Source organism: Coturnix japonica, chromosome Z (assembly GCF_054131305.1).
Source record: "Coturnix japonica strain WE chromosome Z, WE-NBRP24, whole genome shotgun sequence".
NCBI classification, from domain to species: Eukaryota; Metazoa; Chordata; class Aves; order Galliformes; family Phasianidae; genus Coturnix; species Coturnix japonica.
In genome coordinates, this window is record NC_140702.1 from 40686177 (window position 1) to 40698713 (window position 12537).

The following is a 12537-nucleotide window of genomic DNA, read 5'->3' on the forward strand; positions in this document are numbered from 1 at the left end:
TCTTTGCTCACATCAAAGAGGACCAGAAGAGAAGTGTTGGATTGCCTGCCAGATCAAAGAATGTTGTCTGAAGATATTTTCCTTGATGAAATAAAATAAAATCAGTCTTTATTCTGAATCTTTCTTATCCCTGTGACTCTCATCTGCTGTTATGCACCATGTACTTTCGTAAGATGGCTGTTCTTGAGTAACAGTCATATTTTTACCGCTCCTTGACTTTTGCACTAAGGCATTGAAGTCCAACTTGCAAACACTGCTGTTAGATGGGTTATTTGGCATGGTTATTTTCCAGGAAACAGTTTGATAAAAAAATGAAACAAGTGTTGGCATTAAATGGTGCCCTTGCTGACAGCCTCAGTGCTAGTTTTGGTAATGAGTGGGCAAGACAAACAGGATGATCTTTCATTTTATGGTCATGTGTTGAAATCAGTCAAGTCTGTCAGGGTATAAAAAGACCAAAGAATCAAAAACAGTTACTGGATGGGTTATATAATATACAAGAATGACACTGGCCTCTGCTTTCCAAAAATTTCTTTTGGTCATTATTGATATGAATTTACTTTGTCTAACTATTTGCTTAAAACTCACGGTCTGACTTTGCCACAAGCACATTGAGATGGCAATGATTCCAAAATGTAATCTCCATGTTTAGACCAGGTTAGTCTAATGTCTAGTCTAAAGTCATGCCCAAAGGATGGTGTTTCTCTGTCAGTACCCGTAGTGTAATGAGTGCTAGCACTTTTCAGGGTCAGTTGTCTTTAGGGCCAAGGCAAAGAGAATAAGGATTAAGTCACTTAACAACTCTCCAGTGTATTGAAATTTTGGCAGCTTCTGAATCCTAATCAAAACCATTACTCTCATCATCTGATCTGGTCAGTGAGGTTTTCCCATGCTTGTGCTTGAAAGGGTAGCTGATGATGATACAGTTAATTTATAGAAGCTCAGGTGTACCATACTCTATGCCAGACATTTTTACTGTATGGTATTTGTCTTGTAGCTGTTAAGAATGTGCATGACAACTGTAGAGAACATTACTGATATACTGGAACAAATACAGATACACATGCTCATCTTTCAGTTTGGCTATGTCCCACTTGCTCTCCACAGGTGATGGCTATTCATTCTTTCTTGAAAAAAAAAAAAACAAAAAAAACAAAAAAAAAACCCACCTGGATATTATCAATTTCTTCTGGAAAAAAAAAAAAATATTGAGTCCATATATCTTACTCAACTGGAAAGATGTCCACCTAACTATCATGTGCTTACTAAAGCAGAAAAATCTTACGGCTATAAGTATGAGTAGACATAATAAAAAGGGACAAAGGGATTACATTGTATATGTGGATATTATATTATTTGTCATGCTGCAATGAGTAATGTAGATCTGAATATTCCTGTAGCTGAAAACAAAGGTCCCTATTTTGTGTACCTGATGGTTAATGGCTGTGCTAACAAACTGTCAGGGGAAAGAATCTTTAGATAGCTGTATAGGTATTGGTTCAAACAGGCATATGATAGGTTATTGGCTTTTGATTACCTACCCTATTTGATAAAAGTGGTCCTTCCAAATCTTAACGAGCTATAGAAAGGTTTTACATTGTCTTTTATAACCCCCTGGTGTTGTATTAAAAAACCTCAAAAAAGTATCTGTCATGGCACAAGTTTTGTGAAACAATTCATACATCAGCAAGGTAAAGAGTGGGGACAAGAGAAAGGCTTACCAGGCAGAGAGAGGTCTGTGTGCAATGTAGTGTGGCTGTAGAGAATTTGAAGGCAGTTGCTACCTTTGAGCACACACACACAGATGGACATGTTCTCCTTTGGGACAAAATACTGCAGATGCGACACAGAAGAGCCAAGATCTGGAAATGTGTAAATGTGTTTCAGAGTAATTTTAGGGGGCCTGTGCTTTGTCGGGCAAATTCCTGAATACTTACAAATAAGTCAGCATTCATTCATTTGAAAAGTACCTATTTCATAGTCTTGCTCACTTTAAACTTATGCATACCTGAATAACCAAACTTGTTTCTGTTACTTCCTATGTTTTGAGTGTTTATTAATTCACAATTCACTAGGTTGTTTTTGCCGGACTACTTAAGTGTTTTCATTTTCTACGTCATTAATTTCAAGACACACATCTATTAAACATTTCTAAGCACATAGATACAATTCATAATTTCCTAAAAGGAAGTTTAAAAATTGGGGGGGGGGGGGGAGAAAAAAAATAAAAATAAAAATAATTTTTTAAAAACAAGTGTTCCATTATTGCTAGTAGCCTAGTTTTCCACAAAAATCAGAAAAAAATTACCAACTTTGCAAATAGTTAACACCTTCATCATGAAGTTTGACTTTTTTCTGTGTTTTACTGGGCATAGGTGATATGCATTAAGCATCACTAAGTATAACCAATCTTTTTCTTTACCACTGCCCTTATTTCCACAGTATGTACGTGTGTCCTTTGACACAAAGCCTGACCTTCTTCTACACCTGATGACCAAAGAATGGCAGCTTGAGCTCCCAAAACTTCTCATCTCTGTGCATGGGGGCCTTCAGAATTTTGAACTTCAGCCGAAGCTCAAGCAAGTCTTTGGAAAAGGCCTCATTAAGGCTGCTATGACAACTGGAGCGTGGATATTTACTGGAGGAGTAAACACAGGTAACAGCAAACTTGAAATGAAATCACAGTGGCATCTGTGTGATTTCATCAGTCTGACAGAAAAAAAAATATATATATATATATATAGGGGTGATCAGATTTGGTAAACATGGCTTGCTTTATTTTATTAGTGCTGATGGTACTATGTGTAAACATGAAAATGCCAAGTTTATACCAGTCTGGCAGCTACCAAGGAATACAAGGTTGACTTAAACAGGAAAGCACACTGGGGAGGTGAAAATAAAGCCTCCTGTAAGGCAGTTATGTTATTAGTGAAGATTTGACAAGGTCAGCAGTCACCTACAGAGACAGAATAATAACCAGAAGCTCAAGAAGTCAAACTTGTATTGCTTAAAACAAAAAACATTTTTATCCAGAAAAGATATTTCATTTTCTCCTATAAATCTGAAATGCTGATGGGAAAAAAAAAAAAAAAAAAAAAGAAAAAAAAAATGTTGATGTGATAGAAAATTTTACTGTGAATAAGTATCACTTTTTCCTTTCTTGAAGACCTGTATTTTCCTATTACCCCTGGAGCAAGGGAGATAATATTACCATTTGTATTCAAAGTTGAACACATCTGCAATATACCATATGGGCCTTCTAATAACACAAGACAGCAGCTGGCTCAACACTTCTGTGAGACAGCACATCATTTTGGGGAATAATCTTCTAAACCTAGTTCCCTTGATAAATAAATGTTGGGAATTAGCTTCCCAGCTATCCTCCCTGCAGGAGACAAAGAGAGGAGGGAGTCAGGAAAAAAGCAAAGATTTCTGCTAAAGATAAATGCAAAAAGTTTTGAGCCAGGACTGATGTACTTGTCAATTCTTGCTATTGTTATTTGCTGTAGTAACACAATAATTTATTACTTCAGTAATCCCACAGAGTGTATCCTCTTACTGTCTATGGAATATATTGTAATCACTCTATCATGCGTCAGTTTTAATGCTTTGGGGATCAAATTTTATGTATTTGAATATGTGTGCTAATCGAGAGTCTTGGGCTATTTAGATTCCAGGGCAAATAAAATTTAAGACAATGGTCAGTTTTATCATATCAGCAATATAAATAGAAAAGAAGAGGCGTAACTTCTGATCTGTTAGATAAACAATTGTCTGTGTTAAACATGTATAGGTACATCCCTCATGACTGCAGAACAAGGAAGAACATCAGGTTAAATTTTGACCTCTGTACTGTGGTGACAATAACTGTGTTAGTTGCCCGATACTGTTGTGATGACATTGGCAAAGACAGATACATTTTTAATTTAAAAACATATTAGAAAACTGTAGAAGTTGCACACTCACGCATGCAGTGTACATACCACATGAACACTGGAAATCATCCTACAGAAATTTTATAAGCAACAACCAAATAAAGTATTTGTATTTGTAAAACACTATTTTTTCAAAGCACCGTAGCTGTGAATGCCAGAACAGTGCTAATAAATCAGAAAAGTCAACATTGTTACTGCTGAAAATGATTTTTTTTTTTTTCATGTAATCTAAAGTGACCTACTCAAAGCAATCAACTTCAGGTCATGATGTTTTACTATTAAAAGGCATAATTTTGTGTTCTTGGATATCTCTTATTGGTACTTCTGAATGACATAGCAGAAAACCAAGTTGCTTCAGGTCTAGGTTTTCAAATTATATGGGTGGAAATTAAGTGTTTTATCTCTGTGTGAAATTATAAAAAATTAAGATTTTTTCTATCTCAGTTCTGTTTGTATTGAATTTTTACATCAGATTTCACTTGAGGAGTATAACTGAAAAAACCTGAAACGCTTCCATCGTGTTGTGAGTCAGTGTGCCAGGGATGGTACATTCCTAACTATAAACATGATTGGTAAAGAACTTCAGCAAGTTGTTCAGAATATTCACGCTGTTTTGAAAGTTGAGTGCCCTAAACAGCTGAATTTCTTATTCTCTGGGCTATAGTTTAAATTATAGACGATTCTTTCACGAGGACAGAGTGGTTGTTTCTTTTTCCCTTTATACCACTGGAAGGAAACACACACAAGGACTTAAATGTTTTGGATCTTTCTTTTTTACATGCTACATTTAAAGTGCAGATAAGCTTGACTAGAATTTTACCTACTGTGTGACTGTTACATTTACAATCCAGTTATTTTGAAATTCATGGAATCAGAAAAAAGAAGCAAACAGAGAGACTGAGTAACAGATAACAACCACAGCAAATCCACAGGTCTGCCGCAGTGCAGATGGATACAGTGGATAAACAAATACATGGACAGATAGATAAATAAATAAATTATTGATGCACAGGCCAAAACTGATTTTGTGAAAATGAAGGAGGAGTGGATTATGTCCTATGGACTAGGATACATCTGGAACACTGACAAAGTACATCAAAAGCGTACAAACCAGGAGTATCAGAAAGCACAGGAAAGAGAAATAGGGAGCAGTCATTCTCTCTATACTAATTTCTGTTTTTCTTTCTGATCCTCAAGTGATTGTGAATTTTTGCAAAAAATGTCTGACCAGATCACTGCATAGCAGTGGAAGGATTTGATTCCTTTATTCTGGCACACAGTATCCTCATCTTTCTTTTTCCATTTTTGTGCTTGTTTCCATGTTTGGGAAGGATACATATTTCATGTGTCTGCTTGCATACATGTGCATTTATGAACATAAGTGTAGATAAACAAGTTACAGTCTGCTCTCATTGTTTCTCCTCTTATTTCTAGGCCTGTGTAAATATTTTTCCTGCTACTTCATTTAATAATTTTGTAGATTAGATAAGACAAGCATACAATATAATAATAATATTACTATAATAGTAATCAGTGAAAAAATATTCCTTTCTTGACTGAGAAGCATTAAGTTGTCTTTATTCACTGCATAGGAGGTCCCTAAAAATAGGATGCTTACCATATTATAGCATACAAATCCATACCATACCACATGAATCTATACCAAAATGAACAGAAGTGTCAGTATTTTTAAATCTCTGGTTTGTGCTTTTTTCCCCCAGGAGTCATTCGACATGTTGGAGATGCACTGAAAGATCATGCCTCAAAATCACGGGGGAAGATCTGCACCATTGGCATAGCTCCCTGGGGGATCGTGGAAAATCAAGAGGATCTGATTGGCAAAGATGTAAGTCTTGTGTGGACATAGATAACCTCCAGTATATATAAATTTTGCAGTTATTTTCCTTTTCTCTCTGTCATGAACTTCTTACAGAATTAATGCCTACAACAGCAGAAATCAGTACATAACCAGAGCTTCCACTATGGGTGATCACAATTTTGACATAGCAACAACAACAACAGCAACAATAAAAAATAACAAGAGGTCAAGAAATAGAAATTTGCAGTACTTTCTAGAACATATATTTTTTAATTTTAAAATAAATCATGAAGAAAATGTACTAAAGCTTCATCTTTCAATCATTATGTACTGGAAAGCTTGAAGTCCAATTCATTTTGCAACAGTATTATGGTGTATTGGTTATATTCATACTTACAGACAGTCTCCCATGCAACATATTCCATCCTATTACTATTTATTACCTCAGCTGAGAGAAGTCTCATAAATATTGGCCATGAGATCAAACCTCAATGAATCATAACACCAGTTACCTCCTAATAGGCCATATTTCTGTCACTCAGAAAAATTAAGTACTTTCCTTTGAAATGGATTAGTGGCTTCTAATAAATCAAAAATAGTGTTATCATCACAGTGAAAGGAATAACAGTTAAAGAAAAAAAAAGAACTGAAGCAAACATATTTATGTAAAGTCTTCCATGAGTGTGACCATCATGAGGGCTACAATTAGAGAGTTATCACTAATAGCAAAAGCAGTACTTAAATATATCTGTGGTAGACAGATATATAGCTCTGTGACCCCTGATATTTCCATGAAATGGCTGATTGGTGGCATCTTCAGTGCATCTTGAGTGTTACTGATTTATACTGGACATGTAATAGTATGCTTACAAGTATTGCATTTCATCTCAATTTTATAATCTAGTCAGGATACTTCATAAAAGCTTTCTTCAACTCTTCATAGTCCACTGAGTTGTCTGCAAGATTTTTGCACTCATTAACCTTAAACCTCTATATGACTCATTTTGAGGTAGGCCACTTGTTATTAAATCTTCTTAGTGATTAGTTGTTGCAAAAATTATCCTTTTTTTCAACACTTTCCCTCCCTTTCTCTATAATTTTCAGTTACCAAACCCTTGAAGAACTTTCTCTCCCATTTTGTGTATGCAGTTTCTTTTGTAACACTTGGTGAGCAAGCATTTTGAAAATCAAAGTTCACTGTGTTGACTGGCTCATTAGAGGCGAATGCTGTGAAATGAACCAAGAAGAGAGAATATAAATAGTACCATAGAAATGTAAAATGAACTGTCATTAAGCATAACACAGAAGACACAAAAGATTGCAGGGGGAGAAAAAGAATGTCAGCCAGTAGTGAAAGGCCTGTCGAACTCTAGCATCAGCATGGCTTTATGCCTATATGAACTATGTCTGGTTAAATTATCATCAAAACTAGGGTGTTATCAAAGCATACCCTCATGGTTTGGAGCATTGGATACAGAAAATAATCATGGAATATAAGTGGAGAGGGGGAGGAGTTTACTTCTGCCAGTGCACATATCCCAGTACATGCTGCCTCTCCGTGCTTTATGGCACACGAGGTTTGCTCAGCAGAGCTGTGCTTCTGCTAATGCTCCAACACTTGTCTGGCCCATGTTACATCTGAAGTCATAGCTGAGAAGCTTTATTACATCTACCATGAAATCAGTCAGCTCTTTGGTAGCCCAAGGCCTGTCTTCATAGTCGTGAAGATAAGTGGGCAAGTATATTACGCAAAATATTATTGTTGTTTATTTGTTACTGTGACAGCTAGAAGTCCCTGAGGAGACTAATCTTACTCTGATATTGTAAAAGCAATACAGCAGAAAATAGTGCCCAGCTTAACACACTTAGATTCTAATTTAAAAACAAAGCACACAAGAGAAAGTTAGACTGTTGCCTTATTTCCAGTTTTCTAATACAAAACCTGAGAAAGTATCGTTGCTTGCTTAATCTTGTGGAAAACTTGTATTACAGCCATTCTTCCCTTCACACACAGAGTCATTTTTCCATCTGAAGAAATGCAATCTGTGAGTCTCTGTAGTGTGCATGTCATTGAGTCTTCCCTTGCAGGGTCTGTTCAGCCCTCACTTGAGTTTAATTGCTCATCAACACAGTAGGAACAGTGTCTGGGTTAGGAGTACATTGATTTCAGTACTTGCTCTTTGCTCTGTGAAGTCAACCAAGTCTCATTTTTTAGTCCAGAAAAACTGTTATTACAGTTTTAAGTCAAGATATGCTTTTACAGTTAGACTTAGTGAAGAAAAGAACTTCCCCAGCAATGTGATATGTCACTGATCTGTAGCAATGCATTAGTATATGACCTTCTAACTTAAGTAGAATTCCTTGGTTTAGTGATTAAAGGTTTGAAAACAAAAAGGCAAAATGATTCTTCTTTTGATTTCACTAAAAGGTAAAACTGATCTCCTGTGCTGCCATGGCAAATCACTCCAAAATCTGTTACCTACTCTTCCATGCCTTCTCTAAAACTCTCTCCATATGTAGATTCAGTAGGTCAACATAGAAAGAAATTCCCAATTTTTCTACCTTTTTTGTTTGTTTCATTTGTGTCAGAGTTCTATTTTAGTTGTGAATTATAGTGTTTCTCACCCATATTTTTCCACTGATATTTGACTTACACTCAGCAGTGAGTGCACAGCAAAAATGAAACTCACAAGATTCTGGAGAAGGCACAATACTTACAGTTTTTATTAAAGGCTCTATCCAGTAGAGAGGAGTTATCAGCAGTCAGCTGAAATCTCACAGCAGAGCACACAGTACAAAATATAAGCCTTGTTTTTAAACTTGTAGCATAAATAAATAACAGTGCTGCATGTGAGCAAAGATGTATTAACAGAAAGAAAAATACTTTCACACAGCAGATTACTACATATATACATAACACCCTACCAATTATTACTATATATTATATAGTACATATATGTAACCATTTTCATGTTCCAGAATAAATTATATTTTTTACTCCTTAGAATTCAAATGTGTACAACAGGATAACTGTCAATATTAGATAATCTTTATGGACTTGTTCAGAACATTAGGGGGAAAAAAAGCACAAAATGAAAAATGCACAAGTGATGGATGTACCTCTACTTGAAGCCTACTCTCTGGTTACAGCTGGCATCATAAAAATGAAAAGTAAAAATGGTCTCCTTCCATATAAGATGTATGTTGGACTACTCATAAGTTGAATCCAATCTTACATATTTATTTTGCTAAAAAATAGAAATTGGCTTTCTCATTCTGCGCCTAGTATTATTAAAAACTGTACTTTCATAGCCACCATTTTTTATATCAGCACAGATGCAGGATTTTATAACTTTAACTGGGTGTGAAAGAATGTTGTCAACAAAGTTTTTGCTAGGATGCTCAAATAATACAGCAGATTTCAGTAGTCATGCCCTACTTGCTAATATTTTAAGTTTTTCAGTATTGATTTGGATGATGGAATAAGGAGAATATTTCAAAGCTGGAATGTTGTGTGCAGTTTGGAAGGCCATGTCACAGCAGTGAAGTTGTATGAAGTCAGTGTCATGAACTTCATAAAATCACTGAGACAGTAACTCACTGGACAGCTTATTCAGGAAAGAGAAGGACCTTCCATATTGTAGCGTATCACCAGGAAATTATTAGAAGTTTAAAACTTAATTATTGAAAGTTGCAACCTAATAACAGAATGCTTTTTCAGAAAGATGAGTATTATGTTGAAATTTTTTATACAACATATGGAATCATTTATTTCTATAACACTGTGCATGGGTAAGGCATGTAGTTTTGTGGCAAGCCGAACACAAACTGGAAATGTAAAAAATATGTCTAATATTTAAAGTTTACAGACCTGGGATCGTTTACTGTGTTTTACGGCCAGACTGACACCAGGTTCTGCTCATTCCTTTCTCACTGATCTTGTCTGTAAATACCTCATTATAAATAACTTCAGCTTAGTACCACTGTGACAGAACCAAGTGCCTTTCATTTTCAGAATACCACCTTCCTTCATATGACTAAAGGTTATCCAAATCAGAAATAATATTCATTTATGCATTAAAGAGGCTACATCTTTTCATTTTTACATAGTAAGTCTGGATAATAATGTTAGCCTACAGCATGAAACTCCTTCAAACAGCATGAGACTTCTTTTTCTCTTTCACACATCTCTGTTTTATAGTTTAAGAAAGATTAAGTTTTGCTTTAACTACTGCAGATTTCAGATTAACAGTAAAAGTTATGAATCTCAGGCAATATTTGACTTACTCAGGTAGACAATTTTTCTATTTTTTTAAAAAATACATCACTTCTTGTAGTTGAATAGAATGCTGTATTAAGATGATATGTGTCCATAAATAGTTTACAAATTCATTTCACTATGACTTTTGTACCATGTCAAGGCATCAGAGTTTCTTTTTCATGTTGGGTTTGTGCCAGCAAATAATTACTCTAAGGAAAAGTGTAGGGAAGAGAGATTCAGCTTTCATTGCAAGCTATAGTGTGGGAAGCGTGCCTGAGGCAAAGCTGGGGACAGTAATATTCGTAGCATATACAGAGGCTTTGGACAGGAATGCTTCTGGGATCCTTTATATTAAACCAAGAACTGTTCTGTTCCCTGGGGTGTCCCAGAACAGTGGGGCATCAGAAAAGGAATAATTTGAACAACAGCTGCTCAGTCTTTCGTAAGCAAAGTTTGCGTCTTTCTTCCTCCTTGCACCATTACCCTGAACATACTGGGTTTGTTGTAAATGCCTTGTCTGCATCTAAATTTGTGTGTTGGATTGCATGATGCATGCACGCTTCAACATTGATGGAGGAATGTGTTGAGAGGTCTGATAAAGACCAGAACACAAGCTTTTTTCTTTTCTTTCACTGCATCAGGTCACCAGCCAATGTCAGTGATCTCCCTTGTCCCCCACCTAGGGTCCTCCAGCACATGGTTCATTTCTTTTCCATCACTGATTACCCTATTACATTTTTTCTCATTGTCCCTCTTGAGATAGCTGAAGGTGCTCCTTCTGTGCTCAGTATCATGTGCCTGTGGGAAATGTAAAATAAGTGTACTAGTGCTTTTAATCCAAGCTTGCTGTCTCCTCAGGCGGCAGAGACAAGCACTGTAGTTGGCCCACCTCCTCACCTATTGACAGCAGAAGGAATAAGTCCTCACCTTTTGCGGTGTGGCTTTTGCATCACAGCATGCTGCTCTTGCAGTTGTTATCCTATACTTATAAGAGCTGTCTTGAGCATAAATACTTCCTTTAAACTTTGCAGAAAAAGTTGCCTGGGGATGTTATTCCCATCTCTTCATGCAGAAAGAGGATGAAAATTATTCTCACTTCTCAGACTGCAAAGAGGATGAGAAGAGATTAAAGTTAAACTTTTTCCAACCTTTTATCTTGCCTGTAAAATGTAAGAGATTTGAAAGAACAAAGGTATGGGAACTGCAAGAGTGAGAAACTGAAAGTCTGCTGAGTGCTCTGGTAAAGCAGTTTACCTCAAAGCTTAAGATTTTGTTGCTTTTCTGAGGATTTTGCTTATCCTTTAATCATGATAGGAGTCTGAACATGTGGTTTGTGAACTTTATTACTCAAAAAGGATTTTCAGCTGTTCAACTATACATGCTGTGAATAGATCAATTGAAAATAATTGTATTCCTGTTTTCCAATCGATAAGTTTTATAAATATGATTCACCTCGCAGTTAATCATCAAGCACAGATCCAAAGCATAACCTTCTACTCTGCCCTCAAGGAGCACTACTAAGTCAGTAAGTGGAGTCTTTGGTACTGCAGCTCATTAGAAAATGAAGTCAGTCTATCACTGTATAAAATCCTGAGCCATGGCTCTTGGGGAAAAAAAGACAATTCTTCAGTAAAACTACATTCATGACAGCTGACTGTCTTTAGTGTGGTTGAACAATGAATAGGCAACTGAGGTCGTTCCTCATCTGACAGATCTTGCTGCCCTGTGCCCTCCATTTGGGGAGAGCAGGTATCAGCTAAGCAAGTAATTGTTTCAGCTTGATTTTGTTTGTGTGAAAAAGAAGGGTAGCATGTGAGATGTGGTTTTTGTGTATGGAACTTAGTTAACAAGCATCTTCTAACAGTATATTGATTGATGTTATCTGTACTGCCTTGGAGAATAAATGTTTTATGAATGGGATACCAAAAGAAATACAAAAGAAACTTAAGCCAAAGCTATCACCTGTTCCGCAGTCTTGAAGCACACAGTCGTGCTGTTGGCGAGCTGCCCTCTTGTCTTCTCAGTGTCTTTTCAGGACAGATAGCTTAATGAGTACCCTCTGTGTGAACATTTATCATATGTCTGTGAGTTTCCCCTTGCCAGTAATGAGTTGACCAATGTGCTGCAATAATTCCCAAATGAAACAGGCAGAAAAGGATCTCTGACCAAAGAATATCTAACACATGATCCTTATAAAGAATCATTTCTCAATTAGATAACTCTTCTGAACAACAGAATGGGATCTAATCTTATGAAGAAGTTAGTAGGTTAATTTGTATCTGTCTTCTAAAATATGATAAAATATGATAAAATAATTTTGTGCTTTGAAAAGGGCAAGATTTTTTTAGATTTCCCTAAAGTACAATGCTAGATCTGTGAAAAAATACCTTGCTGAGTAAGCATAGAAGAGTTTGTAACATGTCAGGTTAGCATTTCTTTAGCCAGGGCCTCATCTTACAAATTACCAGGAATTTTGTCTTTCAAAATGAAAATGTGTAAAAACTGTGGAGAACTGTATTTCT

The 12537-nt window shown here is 36.1% G+C and overlaps 1 protein-coding gene across 18 annotated transcripts in view; it reads left to right on the forward strand.

The window, feature by feature from the left end:
• Positions 1–12537, forward strand: part of TRPM3 (transient receptor potential cation channel subfamily M member 3) — a 399190-nt gene that overhangs the window by 281961 nt on the left and 104692 nt on the right. For all 18 annotated transcript variants that reach the window (XM_085529722.1, XM_085529723.1, XM_015849141.3 and 15 more), the window contains exons 4-5: positions 2443–2656; positions 5657–5781. In XM_085529722.1, coding sequence (XP_085385848.1) covers positions 2443–2656; positions 5657–5781 — 339 coding nt within the window. The remainder of the gene's footprint in view (positions 1–2442; positions 2657–5656; positions 5782–12537) is intronic.